General features: G+C 38.9%; 1 protein-coding gene across 1 annotated transcript in view; it reads right to left on the bottom strand.

Annotated features, from left to right (window-relative positions):
• Positions 1 to 9,671: 9,671 nt before the first annotated feature.
• LOC148371529 (CUB and sushi domain-containing protein 3-like) overlaps positions 9,672 to 21,512 on the bottom strand; it is a 290,824-nt gene continuing 278,983 nt past the window's right edge. The window contains exons 65-70 of the mRNA XM_088326066.1: positions 21,207 to 21,272; positions 20,216 to 20,374; positions 17,792 to 17,904; positions 16,303 to 16,390; positions 15,622 to 15,763; positions 9,672 to 14,800 (exon numbers count right to left, since the gene is read on the bottom strand). Of these exons, the coding sequence (XP_088182192.1) occupies positions 14,641 to 14,800; positions 15,622 to 15,763; positions 16,303 to 16,390; positions 17,792 to 17,904; positions 20,216 to 20,374; positions 21,207 to 21,272 (728 nt within the window). The 3' untranslated portion in view covers positions 9,672 to 14,640. The remainder of the gene's footprint in view (positions 14,801 to 15,621; positions 15,764 to 16,302; positions 16,391 to 17,791; positions 17,905 to 20,215; positions 20,375 to 21,206; positions 21,273 to 21,512) is intronic.

Below are 21,512 nucleotides of genomic sequence, written 5' to 3'. Positions count from 1 at the left end.
CGTTTGACTTGATTGATTTGCCGTTTCAAAATAGTCGGTGTATACCCATAGTTGACAAATTTGCGTTTTTCCGTACAGATTTTCTTGTACGTCGTACACGTCTTAAAATGCATAATAAACATACTTTGTACGGCAAAAACATACAGGTTGACAGGTATGTGTTCATGTAGAAATCAACACACCATGGCAGACGAAAACACGGAAAGCATTCAAGGTAGCGAATGGAGTGAGGTTTTCGATTAATTTCATATTTGGGGGACAACTCTGTTCAGCCTCCGGTAGCATTATAACTTTCAATTTGCTAGATATGCTACATCGTTAGCATCCATGAGTACAGTGTTGGGAATAACACTGTTATAAGTAAAGCCATTACGTAAAGGCGTTATTTTTTGAGTAACGAGGTAAGCTAACTAATTACTTTTTCTGCCATTACAATGCTTTTACAGTTACTGACGTTTAAAAGCCGATGCGTCAGTTTGGCTGCAAAATGGCAACTGCTTTGTGGCCCCGCAAACTGGCGCTGTTTTCATTAGCGTGGTATGTCGCTCTCATCCAAGTTTGTTAAATCGCGTTTTTTCAGATCAGCTCACCGTTCAAAATAGCAACTATCATATAGTTGGATAGCGATTACGAATACAGTTTTACTAAGTCGCTGAAAGAAAATGCGAATTGGTGACTACAGCAAGCTACTCAAGGCTTTATGAGACGCTATTTTCCCCTTGTAATTGGGCAAATTGCATTTTTCAGGCATTCCGTGTTGTTGACTTTGAATTTGTTGAGTATAAAAAAAGGTTAAAATTGTTTTGCATTTCATATACCGGGTATTTCTTTATAGATTTCTAATTATTCAAATTTATGTTTCCCGTGTTTGTTGATATTTAAGTGTTTATTTCGCTTTATTTTTTTCCCCTTTAAAGGTCATTCATAATGATAGCATATATGCTAATATATGGATTAAACAACAAAAACAACCTAAAGAGCCATTTGGGAGCTGAAAGAGCTCATTTGATGAGCCAAGCCGAAAAAAAACGGTTCTCTGAAAAGAGTCGGAATTCCCATCTCTACAACGGACCATTCAAGTTGGATTTAATTTATTAAACTCACTTTATGTTATCAATTGCTGTTATTTTACTATATTGTTTACAGTTTTTGTAGGATAAATCTGTAGATGGTGAGGTTCAACTAATATTACAAGGGTCTATGACACAACTACCTGTTTCTTCTTTTCTATTCAACTCATTCGAATACACAGGCAACACACCGGCTGCTTCAAACGCCTGATTTTTAGTTCGGTGTGACCGTAATGGTGTCGATAAACTATTACGATACAGATATAAGCAAAAAACATAATTAAAGCTATTTTTCTCTCTTGCGGTACCAAGTGACCTGATACCGGTCCATGTCTTTTTGGTTGTAATCCCCACCCTAACCAATTTCGGATGCCTTATCCCCCCAATACATGAATTACAGTGTCATTTGCTTTTTACGTCATTTGCAAGTCAGTAGAGAGATGAGCATTATGGGTTAACTCGTGACATTTTGATTGCTTTTTTTTCCCTTTCATCCCCCTTACCTTATCTTCTCCTTAGCAACACTAGAGGTGGGTTGAGTCATTTTCTTGAGTAAGTTTTGCGATATCTTGTACTTCTGGGAATATGTCTAAATCACTGTACTTTTTACTTTTACTTGAGTAGATTTGCTACTTTAGGCTACATTGAGGCCGTTTCTTAAACCCCTGCCACGTAAATACGCCCATTTCTCAGAGTCACTTGTTTTTTTTCTCTCCGGGGTCCCCTAAGTGAGAGACACTTTTCAAAGGGGCAGTGTCACATGCCAAGCAGGTGCCAAGCATGGAGCCTGAAGAGAAAGAGAAATTGAACTGCACAGAAATGAAACTTAAACTGTGCCCGGAGGAAATCCACGCAGGCACGGGGAGAACATGCAAACTCCGCACAGAAAGGCTGGTACCCATGACCTCAGTGAGCCGCCGTGCCGTCCTATAAAAGCAATTCATTATTATAGTCACGCAGTTAAACAGTATCATATAACAAAGTAGTCCCGTCATACTCCAGAGTATTCTGATAATAGGGTAATGATATATACAGCATGCGTTGTGTTCATGATAAGGCTTAAATAAGGCTTTGAATTTTCGGTGCCTCCTGACCAATTTGCTTTCATGGTCCAATATGGCTCTTTCAACGTTTTGGGTTGTTGCCCCCAGGGCTAGCTTGTTCTGCATGCAGATCCTTTATATGTGCTACTTGTACTTAATTTATTCTCTGATTTATAGCGTTTTGTTTTTATTGTTTATTAAAGTCCTTGAATGACCTTGATTATTTTCATCTATTTATAAATTAAATGTAATTTATTGTTAATTAGAATGACTTAGATGATTTGATGATCCGATTCATTGGTTGTTAAAAAAAATCAATAAATATGACTTTACTACAGTTACTCAGTACTTGAGCAGTTATTTTTTTTTTTAACCAAGTACTTTTGGACTTTAATCGTTAGGATGACTATTTTTTACTTCTATCCATCTATCTATATATCTATCGAAGCCATATCCCCCTGGTGAATTGGTGTCAAACATGTGGCCCGCTGGCCAGTTCAGGCCCGCCAACAAATTGAATCTGGCCCGCGAGACAATGGTACGAGATGTTCAAGATAAAAAAAGTCAAAATACCAGCTGCAGTTTTCTCTGTCTTTCTCTTTTTCTTTCTACTTTTCTCTTCTCTCTTTCTCTTCTCTCTGTCTCTTTCTGCCTTTCTTCTTTTTTTCTGTCTCTTTCTTTTTCTCTCTCTTCCTCAGCTTTTTTCTCCCTCTCTCTCTTTTTCATTGTCACTTTTCTCTCTCTGCATTTTTCTTTTTCTTCCTGTCTTTCTTTTTTTTTCCCACTATTTCTTTCCTTCTTCCTTCCTCCCTTCCTATCTTTCTTTTTGAATTATTTTTCCCACTCTTTTTTGCTTTCTTCCTTCCTCCTTCTCTTTCTTTCTTTCTTTCTTTCTTTCTTTCTTTCTTTTTTTCTCTTTAATCAACCGTGAGTTTTTTTCTGCTAGGTGTCCCTCACACTAAAATGAATTGGATAGAATCAAGAACACGCTCACATTCACCAGTCATTCCACTTTGCTCTTCCCAACTTGACACCGGTGAGACTTATATGTGAATTTATCAAAACATTATTACACCATTACGTTTCAAATGTCATTACCGGCCTATCTGTTCACATGGTATTTCCACATAAAACAGCGAGGAGGGCACTATAGGGGTGTCAGACAGACCCAAACGCAGGACACAAGAGGATGTAATACAAGAGATTTAATCAAACATTACCAGGGTGTCGTTTATTTGAAAGCAACCCAAAAAAACTTTCCTGGAGTAAAAGGGGGATGGGACTGGAACGGCTGAGGAGGAAATCTTTAGATGTAGGTGAGGGAAACCTAGTGATGGGGTCTTGGGGTGATGAAAATATAGAAGGGGAAATCTGAAAGTACCATTCAAAAAATATGGCTTGATTATATCTTAGGATGAAGAGAGAACTGAAAAAGGTGGTTTCAGTGGCCAGTCTCGGATTGGGTGAATTTAGGAACGAGGAGGGGATTGAAGAAGGTGGTCGTGGGAGGAGAAGCTTTGGCAAGGGAAAGCCTTCAGGAATCAAAACGATCAGCAATGTGAGGTAGGAGCCTGGGGTATTTCTAGTACAGGTGGCAAATTGTCTAATTGGAATCACTTTGGGAGAGGGAAAGTGAAGGGGACTGGGAAATTGAGTAATGCTGCCATCATTGGAGAAGAAGAGGGACTGCATGCTGACTGAGGCTGCGAGCAGTCAGGAGAGAGGAACAAAGTTCCAAATTCCGTCCAGCTCTTTTAATCTTATCGACGTACTTTTTGTGCACCCTGAGAGAGAAAAACAGTACTCACGCTCACACACGGGACAGCCACTAGGGCAGTGCTTCTCAGTTCACTTCTGTTGCGCTCCCCTTTGGAAGAAGAAATCCTCTCGTCTCCTCATTTGGGTTAATGATTTTTTTTCCGGGGTCACTTGAGGCTCTGCTCCATTTCCTAGCTAGCTACACTTCACACTCAATACCAATACTCCATGCATGATGCACTGTGTGGAGGCCAAATGTAGACAAAACACTTTGCCCCTGAGAACACCACTGCCCCCTTGTGTAGGGGAATTTTTAGAAAGGTCAAACGCGCCCCTCTTGACAGGGGGGCCTGTCGCACTATTTGAAAACCACTGAATTAGGGTTCAATTGTGAATATTGCGTAGTGAGATGTGGAAAATATTCATGTTAATTTCACCCAGTTGTTGATGTATGGTTTAACTTTAGTACACACTCAAAATAAAAAGAGAAGACAATAATGGATTTTGAACTTGCAAGGAGGACAGGTGGAGAAGAAAAATGATGGTAAAATGAAAACTGTTCTTAAGGCCCTCCCCTGAGCCCTATCTTTCAAATAAATCTCCTAGGTTATAAAATCGGATCTGCCCTAAAACGTGCGTGAAATCAAAGAACGGCAATATGATTGGCCGATTGTGATGTAATAAAACAATGAACAGCAATGCGCAATAATAAAATAACAACGAAATAACGAACTGGCATCTTGTAAAATCTCTTTTTCAGGTTCCCAATTTTAAAAACAGTATCAACTTAGCATCAATTGGATAACACACAAAACTGAAAGAAATACAAGATCAAGTCAAAAATATCAACTATGTATTTTTGTCAGTAGGTGTCTCTACAAAATGGAAGTTAGTAAAGGTCTTCAAACCTATGCTCTCATCAATTGTGTGATTAAGCAGATCAAAAGAATGTTTTTTTTGTTGAATGTGATGACTAAAATAAAGTCAATATCTCTCAGCTAGCACATACTTTGTGCTATTTTGAGATGTTCCTATATATGATCTATAAACTGACACGAATTCTGCCATTCTGCTTCAACATTGCATGCACCGCTTCAACACACTTGTTTACAAACACAGGAAGTGCTCTACAGTATAGGTGTTGGGTAATAATGGACTTCGATACGAAAGACAAAAGCAGAAAAATGAGCCAAATTTTGATTTATTTTAATGATATTGAAGCAGAATGCATTCAATCTTTTAATCTGCTGATCTTTTGCTTTTGTTCTACTTTGCGTGTTTCTACAGGATCTGTCTATAAATTGGTTAACATAGAACTTAAATTGTTCTTTTGTTTTTTATTTCATCATTTATTTACAGCACTGAGGAGTGAATGTTATTTTTGATTTTCAGTCATTTTAACTTTAAATGTGTTTAATGTGTAAAAAGCTCAAATTGTTTGGTATTTTACACATGTCGATCTGTGAATATTTTAACTTATATTTAATGTTCTTTTTTGTGTGAAATTACTAATTACTGTATAATTGGGTGATTCATGTTTAAACTATTATTGATAGTTTATTGTTTAAAAAAGGAAAAAAATATATTATTATACCAAATTAAAATACAATTTTTCACTCTACAGTGAAGGAAGGTTTAACACATTTGAACTTTGAGCATTTTTATTCTAAATAAAGTCAAAACACACAACAAATGTCAATTGAAAATATTGACTTTTAAGTGCAACAACAAATAATTATGAATAACTATTACTAGAATACATTTGACATTTAAAACAAAAAGCTAACCCCGTCAAATGCAGGCAAAACGTTAAGATATTTGCGAATGTTCAAAAAAATCGAATACAAAATAATAAGAAATTTAAAGTGAACGCGAAAGGGAAAAATGCATATTGACCAATCACAGGAGTGGAAAAAAAGCGTCTCGAAGGAAACCGGCTCTCGATTGGTGGGGAGCAGGCTACCGTCATCCACTTCCGAGAGCTGGCTCAAAGAGATGAGAATTACCACGGAGGTTTAGCGACCCCTGCTGAGAAAACTCGGGAATGCATACAGGTCCTCAGACTTCAACTAAACCAGGGATGTCAGTCATCTGGGGCCACATTCTCACAGGGGCCGGCCGGACTAGAAGATTTGAAAGAGAAAAAAATAAAAAAAGAGAGAGAGAAAGAGAGACTCTCTCTTTTTTTCTTTCGTTCTCTTTGTATCTCGTTGTCTTTTTGTCTCTTTTTTGTCTCTCTCTCTCTTTAGATCTCTTTTGAACTCATCCTTTTTTTCTTTTTCTCTTCGGCTTTCTCTCTTTGCATCTTTTTCTTTATCTCACCCTTTCTTTCTTTTTCTCTTACCCCCTTTTACTGTGTCTGTGTCATGATGACTCATTTCACTCACCTGTGCCCACTCGTTTGGCGCCAGCTGCTGCAGGTTACCTGATTGGTTCCCCGTCCTACTTAAGCTTAGTCCTTTCACTCGCCTGTTTTCAGTCCGTCAGCGAACCTCTGTTTTCACAGGGCAAGCATTTTTGACGCTGACTCCCGTCAGTCCCGTTTTGTCACCCTTTTTCCACTCGTCCGTTCATGAGTTCCCCATTTGTCCCCTGCTAAGAGCCGTTTTTTGACCCCGGCCACGTTTTGATCTCCCGTCCCGGCTAACGACCTGTTTTTCCGTCTAACTACGCTACAATCTCCCGCTCCGGAAGATCCACTCCCGCATTCGGGACACATTACAATCCCGTGAGCAGCTTGCTTCCCGTGTCCTGCGACCACCGGATCGCTGGCACTGCCTTTCCTCTATACTTCAATAAACTTGTGAATAACGTTACGCATCTGGGTCCCACTACTGTTATGGTCGTGACAGTCTTTCTCTTTCTCATTCTCTCTTCTTCTCCTGCTTGTTCTCTCTCTTTCCTTCTTTTAACCATTCTTTCTCTTGCTTTCTTTTCTCTCTATCTTTCTCTTGCTTGTTTCTTCTGTCTTTAACTCTACTAGCACAGCCCCAATGAGAATTTCTTTCTACTATGTGGCCCTGAAGCTTAAATGAGTTTGACACCCCTGGTCTAAGTGGTGTTCTGAATCACCGTTCACCGGCAGGCAATGACTCTGTACTAATATTATCCTTCCTTCCTTCTCTCTTTTCTCTTTCTTCCTCTTCTCTCTCTCTCTCTCTCTCTCTCTCTCTCATTTTTCTTTTTTTTTCTTCCATTCTGTCCTTCTCTTTTTTGTATCCTTTTTTTTCATTTACTCTTTTTTTGTTTTTCTTTTTGTCTCCTTTATACATTCACTTTTTTTCTCATTCTCCCCATTTTTCTATTCTATTTATTCTATTTACTTGTTCTTTGTCTTTTTTTCTCCTTTTTATTCTTTCTCTGTTGTTTTTGCTCTTTCTATCTTTTTTCCTTGTGCTCTCAATCTTTCATTTATTCATTCTCTTTGTTTCTCTCTCTCAATCATTCGTTCTCTTTTCTCGCTTTCTTTCTCTCCTCATCATTCTCTTTTTCTCCTCCATTCTTTCTTTCAGAACGGCTTTCTTCGGCTGTCGTTTCTGGGTCCAAAAATGCTGACCTGGACTCTGCCAGGAAGCAAAGAAAACAGCAAACACAACTTCATTCGAGTTTCCATTTTATATACAAATTAAGGGAATATACATTGCTTCTAAAGAAAAACAATACAAAACATTTTGTATTTTACATAACATGTACATGTGAAGTTTACATTTTCAATAACTTACAAATGTTGATTCAAATAAAAATAGATTTCTTTACAAAAGCTCTATGTACATTTCCATAACCGATATTTCAGAAGTCCTCGGCAATGTCTGAGGGTTATCAACCGTATGAATTCGTTGGTATTCTTTTAAATCTATCCTTAGTAAAAATGTATTTTTTTCTTTTTCAAAATATATGACATAATATGCAGTAACACCACACATTGTCGCCAAATGATTCCACCACAAATACAAAATCTGTGAACAATTGACCAAAAAAATTGAATAATTCTTGGGGGAAAAAGGTTGACTTTACTGCTTAACAGTTGAAGGACATTCTGTTGTGTCTCTACCATTGTGCCAACACACTTTTCCACAAAATGGACATAAACACTTCAACCCGAAACTCGTTTTTTACCAAAATGCACTGGTCAAAATTAAAGAACCCTTTCAGGTGCCTCCCACTGATGGTGCTTATGTCCTTGACTATCTGTCAACCCCTATTTAACCGGCATTCTAACTGCCAGTTAAACTGACTTTGCAAGATGGTGCGCCGTTCTAAGGAGACTGAAAGCCTCCGGCAGCAAGTTGTCTAGGTAAAAACGAAATAGATGACCCTATTAGCCTTAGCAAGACAAGCTATCTATCTATCTATCTATCTATCTACCTTGGTCATATCCCTCAAGAGGGGTGACCGACAGCAAGACAAACACTTACAAAAACAAAGAAAATCAAAAAAGAGAAAAAGTAGCAAAAAACACAACAAATTTTTGACCATGGCCAACCTAAATGCCCAAACACCCAAACAAGATGGGCACCTAAGTTGGTCATGCTTTCGTCCCTCCGGATGAAAAGGGACACAAGAAACATCACTCGGGTCAGGGTGACACAACACACTCTTCTGTCTGGCCCGACAGCTTTCACTGGTTTACCCCTGCCGCATCATACGTGTGCCCTGACCATCCCTTAGAACGTGTCAAACATCCCACTATCCTTTTACTACACCTCTCCACTCATTCCTGTCACCAACAAGTTAGACAAGCTGATTGTTCTAATTTAGTTATTTCAAGAATATTGAATCTTTACACAACTACAAACTCATTCAAATTGCCCAAGAAGGCAGGTCGTCCATAGAAGACAAATGGAAGAGAGGACAGGTCACTACGGAGGATGTCAATGGGTAATTGTTTCCACACTGTAAAGAAGAATGGGCCAAAATCACATCAGACAGTGTAAGAAACTGCGTTGAAGTCATTGACAGCAGAGGCAAGGACACTTCCAATTGCTGACTGTCGTAACCATCAGATATTGTCTTCCATGCCAAAGTCATTGTTGTTCTTTAATTTTGATCAGTGTTTTTCTGAAGAATATTTTTTTTTTGTGATATCCTTTTGACTCATCTTGTCAAAAAGTGGTGTGGTATATCGATAAACACACGATTAAATGTCGTTTAACCGTGGAACAGTGTACATGGTATTATTTCCAATTGTATGTAAGTTTTCTATTTTTCTCTCCATTGTGTAAAGTGATACAAAACAAAAGAGCAATGTGTTTTATATGCCCGGGCAGTATTCCAGGCACTGCTATGATCCACTTTCTTCCATTTCTCAAACTGATTGGTGACTTGTTGTAAATGGTTGGGTGAGGAGGAACTAGCTCAAAGCCTTGTACTCCTTGAGAATTTAGATATGTGCATGCTGATCAAGAAGAGGGAGTTACTCAAGCGTTGTAGTTGTCTTAAAGCCACAGTGTGTAATATTCGACCACCAGATGGCACTGTTTTCTGTTGGGACCGAGGGCCAGAGCCACATAGCACAGCTGAATGCCCGACAAACATGGTGGCGACCGAAGCGGGGGATTCCACTGTGTCAAAGCAATAAATTCCTTGACCAATTATCTATTTCTAAAAACTAATATTTGTATGAGAGTTCATGTATTTTGTCTAGTATTCAAATCAATGTTTTGTTTTTACTAAAGGGAAGGGTTTTTATCTGTACCACTAGGAGGCACTAAATGTTCAACTAAATTGGCGCCACTCACAAAACAACTGTAGCTGTATTCTTTCTCACCCAATTATTTACCATTTTTCCTTTGTATTATTTTCTCTCTATATGTATATCTTACTCTCTTCTTCTGTTTTTCCCCCTTTCTCTTTTTTTCTGACTCTCTCTTTCTCCTTTTCTCTCATACCACACTTCATCGTTCTTTCTCACACTCTTTCTCTCGCCTTTTTCTCTCTCTTGTTCTCCTTTTCTCCCATTTTCTTTCTCTTTCTCTTTTATTTCCCACCCCTTTTTATCATGCTCTTTTTTTCTTTTACTTTTGACTGTCTCTATCTCTCTCTCTCATACTCCATTTATTTTGAGGTCTCTGTTTTGAAATTTTTCTCTCAGTCTCTTAATTTTTTTCTCTCTTTTTAAATCTTTCTATCTCTCCTCTTTCCATCTATTGTCTTTCTTTTTTTACCCTTTCTCGTTGTATATTTTTCTATTTGCCTCAATCATTTTTTTTTCTTTCTTTCTCATTTAATTCTCTTTTACCCTCCTTCCCTCTCCTTTTCTCTGACATTTATCTCTCTTTTTTCCTTTTCTTCTTCTTTCTCTGGTATTTATCTCTTTTTCTGTCCCTTTTTATCTTTCTTTTAGACTTTCTCTTTGCCTCAGTCTGTTTTTTTCTCACTTTCCCTTTTCCTCTATCTCTTTCTCTTTTATTTTAACCTGTTACTCCAGCACCCCTGAGAATAATATTTCAGCCATGTGGCCCCGAGCACAAATGTGTTTGACACCCCTGATTCAGAGTCAAGTTAAATACAGAGATGCAATGTAACTCATCACATACCGGTAAAATCCACCCACTCAAAGATTACATTTAAAAACATATGTATCGATTTAAATACTCTTATTTGAAGACATTTCAAAAAATAAACCAATCCGTGATGTACAAACGAGTCATGAAATTATGGTCATTTGAGGTGATAATGTTGCGCAATAAAAGTAAAAGCGTTGCCGCTGGAACTAGAACAATTTCATTCCACATCAGGAATCAAATCTAAATAGTATCATTCGTCAATGGGAGTGTATTCAATTGGTTAGCAACGGTAGAAAAGGAGTGTATAGACCCTTCGCACGTGACCTCACGTTGCATTCCCGGGAAATATGAGCGCCATGACGGAAGACAGTTGAGCAAGAAATCTCAATAACCACGGCAGAGGAATAAAACCAGCGCTTTTTACCATATCCTACTCCACTGATTTGATCTGCAATCAATTAGAGGGACTGGTGGCCCTTAAAGTACTCCAGAATTTACAGCAAGGATTTTTTAATAAAGGGTACCTTCCATGTACTCGCAAGCGACTTAATGTTAAGTAGGTATGAGTCACGCCAGGGGCGTTACCAGGGTGGAGTGGTCAGTGCCCATCCACACACACACTTTGCCCACCCAAAGAAAACTGGATGTAGTAGTAAGGGCAGTCCGACAAAAGAAAATAAAACAGAAAAGCAAAAACGAGAGAAAAAAAAGAATACAATAATAAAGCAAAAAAAAAACTGAAGTAAAAAGAAAGGAGGAATAGGAAAAAGGGGTAAGAAAAAAGCAGACAAATCAAGAAAAGAAAAAGCTACAAAAAAGAAACCGAAGAAGTAAAAATAAAACATAAAAGGAAAAACAATGAAACAGTAAAAATAAATAAGATATGGGAAAAATAAAAGAAAAGCAGGATAAAAATGAGGAGAAATCTCATCTCATCTCATTAGCCGTACCGCTTATCCTCATTAGGGTCGCGGGGGGGCTGGAGCCCATCCCAGCCATCTCCGGGCAGTGGGCAGGGGACACCCTGAACTGGTTGCCAGCCAATCGCAGGGCACACAGGGACAGACAACTCATTCGCTCATTCACACCTAGGGACAATTTGGACCGGCCAATTCACCTGAAATGCATGTTTTTGGAATGTGGGAGGAAACCGGAGTGCCCGGAGGAAACCCACGCAAGCACGGGGAGAACATACAAACTCCGCACAGGAAGTCTGGAGCTGGATTTGAACCCACGACAGGTTCCCATGACATGAACTGTGCCGCACAAGCGCTAACCACTGCGCCGCCGTGCTGCCCATGAGGAGAAATACGCTAGTAAAAATGGGAAAAGGGAAATGGCAAGAAAAATGAATGAAAAAGCTAGGAAAAAGAAACAAAAGAAAATAAATAAATAAGGGAAAACAAGAACAAAATAAGAAAGAAGCTGGAAAAAAAAGGAAATGTTAAGGGGGAAAGGAAACAAAAGAAGAAAAACCAAAAGAACAAAATGAAAAAATATCCGTATTTTCCGCACTATAAGGAAATACGAAACACCGCATTTACTTGTAGGGATGGAAATTCCGACTATTTTCATAGAACAGGCTTTTTTGGCTCGGCTCACTAAATAGAGCCAGCTCTTTTAGGTACCAAACAGCTCTTCGGGTTGTTTTTGTTGCTTTAATCCATACGTAACCAATTTTTATTTTACATTATGGACGGAATGACTAAAACGGGGGTACAATAAACTGTTACTGAAAAACAACACAATAACGACATTATGCCCAACATAGCATAATCCGCCATTGTTGTTTTGGTCGGCAAACGAGATCTCGTTGCTTCGAGATTCAACATTGTTGTAGTGGTTGTCGTCGAGGGAAGGTGAAAATCAACACAAAATTGGTCATTTCTTCAGTGTCAGTAATAAGTCGAAACATAATGCAGAAAGTGATAACAATGGCAATAATTCCGGCACGAAAAAACGGCGGAGAAATTCTTCTAAAGATCGCGGAGGCAAGGAAAACACGTGTGTTGAAGCGAACGATTCGACGAACGAAAATAAACAAAAGAATACTCCTAGCAAGAAAAGGACTTTTCTGCCAAGATGGACAAAATCATATTCCTGGTTACGCTATGAGGAGGATGATAATGGAGGCTACATGTTATTTTGGATAATGTACAATATTTTTGTTAACTGAAAAACCTAAAGTGATAACTGCTTTGTATTACCAATTAACTGTGATGATTAAACTTGAATGAAAATATAGATTAATATTTCAGCAATATTATTTTTGATAATGTACAATATTGTGAACTGAAAAATCTGAAGAGATAACTGCTTTGTATTACCAATTAACTGTGATGATTAAAACTGAATGAATATATAGATTTATATTATATATTTGCCGCAATACTATTTCAACCTCGATAACACTACATTTTGGGGACCCATAGATTTTTGAGCATGCGAGTCCCCGGGACCCATCATTTTGCAGAGGTAAAATGAACACTGGCCTGGATAGCATTTTTTGTTGTTGTTGTTGCGTGTACAGTTTACTGGCCTCACCCACGGGGTGTTTATTAGGGTTTACTGCCGTCCGTCATGGCGTCGTCACCTGGTTAGGTCGCGTGTGCGCAATGGGTCAATAAAGATATGACATCATGACTGTCCTTGGGATCAAAGACATTTCTTCTTCATTTCTTTCAACCTGGAAAAGGGCACCCCCCAAAAATGACACCTCAGTACCAATGTTGAACAGAAGGAGGGAAATAATAATGACACATCATTTGGCATCGTGATATAAATACCCTTAAACAGCATATAACTATTAGAACAGAGGCTTTTATTCCAACACTCACAGAGTGCAGCAAGCTCTCTTTTTAACCGACTCTAAAGAAGGTAATGAGGCACTTCTTCCTCAATTCCATTTTGAACCTTTTTGTGTTTACAACTGCCAAAGGCAGGGGACATCAGTATTGGTGTGCTTTATATTTTTGAGTACAGTATTTTCACGACCATAAGGCGCACATTCAAGTCTCAGATTTACTTCAAATTGTGCGGTGCGCCCTAACGTGCTGGAGATGTAGATGAAGCCACTGAAGGGTGAGGTGTGGGCGTGTATATAAGGCTAGGTTCACACTGCAAAGCTTATGGCTGGATTCCGAATTTTGGGTGAAATCCGATGTTTTTGTGAGATTGTGCACATGTCCAACTAAATGCAACGTGTATGAAGTCTCCTGTGACTTCTATGCATGTCCTGTGTGAACGCCACCATGTCCCGCGTGCGCAGAGGAGATGTTGCATCACAGGCAATGTGTCCATTGTTTGCGCAAGTACTCATGGATGCTAATGCCGTAGGGTGTCTAGCCCTCAAGACAGTAGTTTTGGGCCTGCCTCATGATATGCTTCTTCCGTGCTAATTAGCTAAACAGCGTTTTAAAATTTACATGCTAAAGTTTGATATCGATGCGAGCTACTGGCTGCTTTGAGGTATGACCAACAACAGTGCGTACAGATCACAGACTATAAAATTTAACAAATTTGCTGACTCAAATAATGACATTTGCACACTGATTGCAATATATCTTTTTACAAGGAAAAGGCAGAAGGAGGGTCTGCTAGCGCGTGTTAGATTGTTTTTGAAATGAAGCTGAAACGACATTGGATGCATCTTGCATGTAAGCTTCGGTAAGTTTCTATGAAGACTTTGAAAAAGGTTGGGCCACGTCAGGTTCCGACTCTAGTCTAGCCCCCAAGTAAATTGATTTGGAGACCCATGTGTTAAACACAGAAATGGAACCAGCTATGGAGACTGCGCCTTTGAACACTAGCAGCATCACAGCCAAGCCAATTGGACTTCCTGCATAGAATGCCCAAAGGACCGCCAACTGACTGGAATAGTTTCCCAATTGATCTGCAAATGAGGCAAACTCTGGTGTGAACAAAACGACTCAGAATGACCCGTCGCATGTTATTGTGAAGAAAAGACTGCTTAGTGGGGGCATAACCAGCCTGTTTTTGTAGTATTACTCCAGTTGTATTTTTATTCTATTACTGTACTTTTATTTTGTAGTATCTCTATATTGTTTTTTGCAGTATTCCATAGGATATTTTTGGAGCATAGCTGTAGTAAATTCCTGGAACTTTTACTGTTTACATGGTACGCCCTGTGGTCGTGAAAATACGGTGGCTTTGTTTGGCATCAGCAGGAAAAAGTCTAAACATGTGGATATATATATATAAATGCCAAGCAAAGAAAAGTATTTCCTGGGGATGCTGCAAGCGTCAAACCATGGTGCAGATGGTGTTGAGATTCGGGTCAAAGCGGACCACTTTCCCCTCTGCAGTTTTTGTGTTGCTGTTGTACATGGGATTCTCAAAGGTGGCCTGTCCATTGTTGTTCTCATGCACAGAACAGCCAGTGTACTGGGATTTGTCTGTTTTCCTGCAGAAAAAAAAGGAAGACTTTGAAGATTAGTTGGAGGGGAGGACGCCATTTAGTCTGCATCCTATCTAACCAATAAACATCACAGAGATCCCTGGATTTTTGCAGTTAGTGGTGACCAAAACCAAAAGCAAACTGAGATGTTTTTTGTTTCTCAGAGTCGCTAACCCTACTTGCAAGTTAAGTCAGGCTAAATGCTCCATTGACATTGGGTGTCATTGTAGCATGAAGTGGATTTTATAATCAGATGTTTACAATTACAGTATTGCGTCGTTGTTTTACATTTTACAAGAAACAACAAAAATACAAAATAGAATAGAATAGAAATAGAATAGAATATATCTTTATTGTCATTGTTACAAAATGGGTTAACATATTGTGACAACGAAATTGGGCATGCACTCCAGTTTCACACATTCACAGTGAGGTAAGAAGCCAAGAAGATAAAGGAACAGAGAAGATAAGGTTATAAAATAAGGAGGATAAGGCTATAGTTATAATTTACATGATATTTACACAAGAAATGTCGGCATGTAGGATGTTACATACAGTTGGTATCGTAAGGGTTGTGCAATTTTGCATTTGGTGCAAAAGTCATCATAGTGCAAAAAAATAGTCAACATATGCATTGGTGCAAACATAGTCATCATAGTGCAGAAAAATGCTCAACATTGTGCAAGGTGAGCAGTAAACATAGTGCAGTCAACATGTGCAAGAACATAGACATGAGTACCATTTTACATTCGTGTGAGGTAGTGTTTTTGCAAGAGTTAATTAAATCATGTGTACGAAAAAGAACGTGCTAAAAATGGGACACGCACCTCTGTTTGTAGAGATAAAAAGCGAGTCCAGCCAAAATGAGTGCAAAGAAAGGCACAAGTATCGCCACGGTAACAGAAGTACTGTTTGTGGTTGTGTTGCTTTCAGGGTCGGTCAATGTAAAATTCTCCTTCACACTCAACCCTGAAAATGGGCAAAAAACCACAAATAAGCACTATTTATATGCTGAAACAGTATAGACAACGGATCTTAAACTCATTGGAGCTCAGGGGTCGAAAAAGAGACCGAAAGAGAAAGAAAGGATTTCTTCTTCCAAAGGGGGCATGACAAAAAATAATTGAGAAGCACTGCGATAAATAAAGACTGAATTGTAGCCTGATAAATGATGACTGGAAAGCAGTCAAGGTGCGGTCTAAGGGCAAATATCAGAGAGACAGAAATTAGCTTGTCATGGTTGGAGCAAAGTATTAAAGGATCTTAACTAATGTGCTCAACTCTAACTTGATGAATACCTTGATCCCTGTCTGGGCTTCCCTGGGGCTGATCCAAACCAAGGAGCGAAGCTTTTAAATGCTAAATCGGAACCAGTTACTTCACATGTAACCATAGATTCTCATTCAGAAACGAACTAGCCTATAAATTGTATTTGTCATAATGATGTACAGTAAATCTGCAAAATGGTTCACGATGCATAGTGGACTGACACTTTTGAGAGGACTTACCGAGTCTCTGTAGACCAAACTGTCCATAGTCTTTACCCTGTATAAATCCTTGGTATACAAAGCTGCTACCCTCAGGCTCAGCTGACACCTGGAAATGAGAACAAAGAGAGAAGGGTGGACGTAAACCATGTTTTATTTCATCCATCCATCCATTATCTGCACCGCTTATCCTCAGTAGGGTCGCGGGGTGCTGGGGCCCATCCCAGCTATCTTCGGGCAGTGGGCAGGGGACACCCTAAACTGGTTGCCAGCCAGTCGCTGGGCACACAGCTCATTCACACCTAGGGACAATTCGGACCGGCAATCATCCTGACATGCATGTTTTGGGAATGTGGGAGGAAACTGGAGTGCCTGGAGGAAACCCACGCAAGCATGGGGAGAACATGCAAACTCCACACAGGAGGTTTGATCTCATGACCTCAGAACTCTGCCGCACACGCGCTAACCACTGCGCCGCCGTGCTGCCCTGTTTTATTTCAATTGAATGAAAAATGTGGGCATAATAATAACAGTTTTTCACTCTGGATGTGATTTTTGTTTTTAGAAGAAAAGTGCATTTTCTGTGCAAGCTTTGTGAGTACTTAACCCTTGGCTGCATGGCCTACCCGAACATACACTCTTACTATTTCATAAGTGGGGTCAAAAATTTGTGGGGGAGGAAATACAAATACTAATGGAATCATGTCATAAACTTTTTGGATGAGGAATACCTGAAATAGGACAATAGATATTTTGTTTTAGGCGTTGAAGAATAACAACCCATGGGGTCATTTTTGATCCTACTCATGCAACCAATACTAGTGACAGGGAAATCAGACTGTTCAGAGGCAAAGACCTGTCGGTATGATGTCACTATTCACTGGTCCTTTTGGAGTCTCCAAATGGCCACATTTGGAAACGCCTACACATACCCTTGGAAAAATGTGTAAAACACTGATGTTTAGTTTAAGATTGTGATCAAATTTGACCTGGGACCAGATAAGTCTTCATGCTATTGCCCAAGCTGTTTTCCAGCTAAAATATCCCAAAAAGAATGAAGGCGAGAATAAAAACAATTTCTTAGATAGCTCATATTGCTAGCACTTGCAGTGATTATTTCAGTTAGGGACCTCTAAGTGTTATCTTTCAAAAGAGACCAAAACCGTCCATATTTTCAAAATGATTCAATTACAGCATTCAATATACTTTGCGAACGTCTTGGATCAAGATTTTCGGCAAATTTTACAGGGTTGTTTAGGGGTTGAACTTAACTAAACACTGTCCTTTTATGGGGAGATTTGTTGGGAATGCCGTCATTTAATCCTTGAGAAAACGCAGTGTCATGCAATTAATACACAAACACACTAAGTCAAATCGCAATGGCGATTAGATTTCGGGTAATCGTGCATCCCTATTTCTTATCATATAACAAATTGCAAAAGGTTATTATCTGTATTTTGGGTACCCATACTTCATTTGGCATGATTTCCACACCGATATCAATACTTACAAATCCATCCATTGACCATGTCTCCAACATAATCCGATTCAAGGAGCTGTGTGACAGCACTCTCGTTTGGTGCAGCAGTAGGGTCAACTTAGATTCTTGGTGCTTGTACACTCCTATTGTAAGAGAATAGCAAAGGCAAAAAGAGCCATGATATAGTCAACATACAAATCTAAATTATGAATGATAGCTCATGTCATAATGCAGTATTATTCAGAAACAAGGTCAAAAACTATGAGTCGTGAGTACGGCAGCAACAAGGAATCAATAAAATTGATTAATATCAATTATTACAAGCGTTGGCAAGTAATTACCTCACCGATTTGTCGTGTAGCTTGATTAGTGAGGCACTAAGCACGTTAAATCAATGCAAATCTCGTGAAATTGTAGGAATGTAGTGCCACTTTGGTCCAGCAAAGGATGTCCTAAGACCTTTTTTATTTAAGTGTCTTACTTTCATTAAAGAAAAAATGTTCATTGGCATTAAATGCTCAAACACTACATATTTAACAATTTTCAAGGGAAGTGCTGTAGAAATACAGTGGAAAACATGTGGAAAAAATATAATATATAAAATAAAAAGAATTATGATTTTTTTTTTTATTGTGTTATATAATAGAATATTCTGTTGTGTTGTGCAGTATTTGAATTTAGGAGGAAATGAAAAATATGTTTAAAAAAAATCAGATTCATCGATTAATCAAAAGAATAAATCCACCATTTCATTATCAACTGTTACTTGGAGCCCTAGTTGTGAGGTCTATATATGGCCTTTGACACAAAATGAATCCCTTTCATATTCTTCAAACTTAATCATTTCCTCAGGCAATCCTCTGCATCAGATAGTCAGAGACAATTATGTCGCAAAATAGCCTGTGCCAAATGTGTTGCAGCAACTGGTATTCCCAGGCAGTCTCCCATCCAAGTACTAACCAGGCCCATCCCCTGCTTAGCTAAGATCAGGCATTCTCAGGGTGGTATGGCCATTAACAGATGCCAAAATCCTGTATGTTTTTTTTTTCCTTCCTAAAAGCAATTTACAATGTTGCAAAAAAAATTTGTGTTTATTGAAACTAATTCTATAAATGCAGGTGGTGCATCCAGCAGTGACCATGAATGACCTGTTAGCAAGAAAAGTATTCCCCTCCACCTCACCGCAGCAAATTTTAATTCCACATTTTTTCCTCACTAAAATGCAGTAACTTATTTATCCTGCATTATTTTCTATACTTCCTTGCACCAATTTTTGTTCACACGCTGCTTTTTTTAAATTTTATTTATCGTATGTAGAATCAAAATCTTAGGCACCCCATTTTATTGCATGTTTTGCAAAGGAACCAGAACTGCGCTGTATTGGGCTCTGGAGGAAACTTATGCCCAATAATGACTGGCACCAATTCTCCCAATTAGAAAAAAAAACGTCTTGCATTGAATGACTTGACTGACGAGCTAGTCAATCACTCCGTGTGAAATGGTACAACTGACTTTGAAAGCAATCAGCATTTGCTACTATAGTGAATTAGCTCTTTTGGTGACTAGATGATTGACCTCAGACACGCTCAAATATACAGACGTTACAAACAAATGATGCTATCGTGTAAAGTTGTAAGAGGTAGATACTTTTAAGTATATGGGTCCAATGTGGCAGCAGATGGTGGTGTGGAGGAGGATGTTAAGAAGAGGGTGAGTGAAGGGTGCAAGGCAATGGATTTGCTGAACAGATTGTTTTAATGTAGAGATCTCCGAACGGAAGCAAAGCAAGGATTGTAATAAGGTGTGGTCGTACCAACTGTGAGGTATGGCTCAGAAGCGTGGGGTTTAAGAGTAAATGAGCGTATTAGAATATGCGTAGTATGTGTGGAGTTACACCACTGACTAGATTGAGGAATAAGGTAAGGAGAAGGACTGATGTGGTGAGAGAGCTTTCTGAGAGGGTTTATGTTCTGAGATGGCTGAACGTAAACGATGTTTTTCTAAGAGAGAATGCAGTGCAAAAGTGGTGGGAAATAGAACGAGGAAGGCTTAAATATGATTGGATGGATGATGATGCTCTGGATGTGAGGTCGGTTAATTTAATGAATGCAATAGTGTGTGCTAGGGAATAATGTGAATGACGAAGGATAGTTAAGAATGACTGTTATCGACGCACGTGATGCACAGGGGGTAAACCAGTGTATGCCGTCAGTCCTCTCTGCAGATAAAGGGTTACATGGCACAGCAACTCAACCCTTGTGCTGTGAGCTTAATGTTCGGTGTCAGGTTGGGAAGAGCAAAGTGGAATGAATGTTTGGTGAATGTAAGTGTGTTCTTGACTTTAGCCACTTCCCACGAGGGGATGTGGCTTCCGTATGAGGATAGACAGACAAATATATTAATGGAAGAAGAAAAGCAAAAGATTGCAGGGAACGATTATTTTAGATGTCTCACCAGAAAGCAGAAACTCCATGCTCATGTCATTCAAAGTTACATTCAATTTTCCTGTTGTGGTATTGAAGCTTGTTACTGTCATCTTCATCGGCTGCTTCTTCCCTTTGTAATCATAAGAGCCTTTCCAAAGGAAGTCTGGAGCAAAGACGTTCTCGGGAACTTGTAAAAACACATTCAGAATAAAATGTGATAAGTATAATAAATGCAAGATAACTGCAGATGCAAATAACTGCAGGTGCGGTTCTCTAAATAAAGACAGGTGTAATGATCTTCATGTAGGTTTTAGATGAGGGTCTGTGGTCTGTCCACACCTTTGAGACGTCTTCTAAATAGCTACCATATAAATTAACATAACGAGGCCCAAATTTAGCTTGAATGATTGGATAGCATGCAAAAAACAAAAAACAAAAAAAAAATTGACTTGATAGCTTGCTAAATAGCTAAAAAGGTGGGAAGATAGCTAGATACAAATCTAAAGAGGTAGCCAGATAGTTAGCTAAAAATATTTCCTGTAAAATAAATCAATTAAAAGATGTCCATGAAGCCCATGAACTGAAATGTATTTACTTGAATTTCTAAAACAATAACTTATGTTGTTACTATGTGATTAAAAGGGTATTTATTGGAAGTAGAGTGAAATAGACTCAGTCAACCAACTAAAGAAGATCATTTTACGAGAAATTCACAATGACCGAGCACTGGTGAGCCGTTTTCAGAACAGGCCCACTGTCACCTCAACTGTCCTCAAGGGGCAAACTGCTGGCACCACGTTGGAGACCCCTGCACTTAGTGTAGCCGACAACAACATGAATATTCCTTATGGTAAAAAACGGATTTACCCATAATATGTTCGTTTTCCTTTATGTAAATGTACCTTTTGTAGCTATGTCGTAGCAAACATTTTAATGATCTAACCCAAAAATGTACCAGAGCCTAAAAAGACAAGGAAAGATGCCCCAGATTGAAAAAGGTTGTGGGCTGAATTACTCACCATCAATATAAGGACTTGATGTTCCTGGTATTGGTTTGAGGGATTTCTCTTGTGATTTGGATCCAGCTGTAGAACAAGACAAAATTATCACTTTAAAACGAGGAGGGACAGCGAGTAGATAATCATCTACAACAGGAGTCAGGAACCTTTGGCTTGTGGGCCATACATGGATCGTTTCACAACACAAAGCAAGAGTAGCACTGGCAATGAAGCTCTTTCGGTCCACTATTTAAAGGGTAGAGTCAGGGTGTCACACCAACAAACCCCATTTTGTCTGTATCCTTTACACGGAAGCTCGTTAAACAA

Source organism: Urocampus carinirostris, chromosome 2 (assembly GCF_059441175.1).
Source record: "Urocampus carinirostris isolate Australia breed hairy pipefish chromosome 2, RoL_Ucar_1.0, whole genome shotgun sequence".
Taxonomy (NCBI): domain Eukaryota; kingdom Metazoa; phylum Chordata; class Actinopteri; order Syngnathiformes; family Syngnathidae; genus Urocampus; species Urocampus carinirostris.
This window is presented reverse-complemented; position numbering and strand designations above follow the sequence as displayed.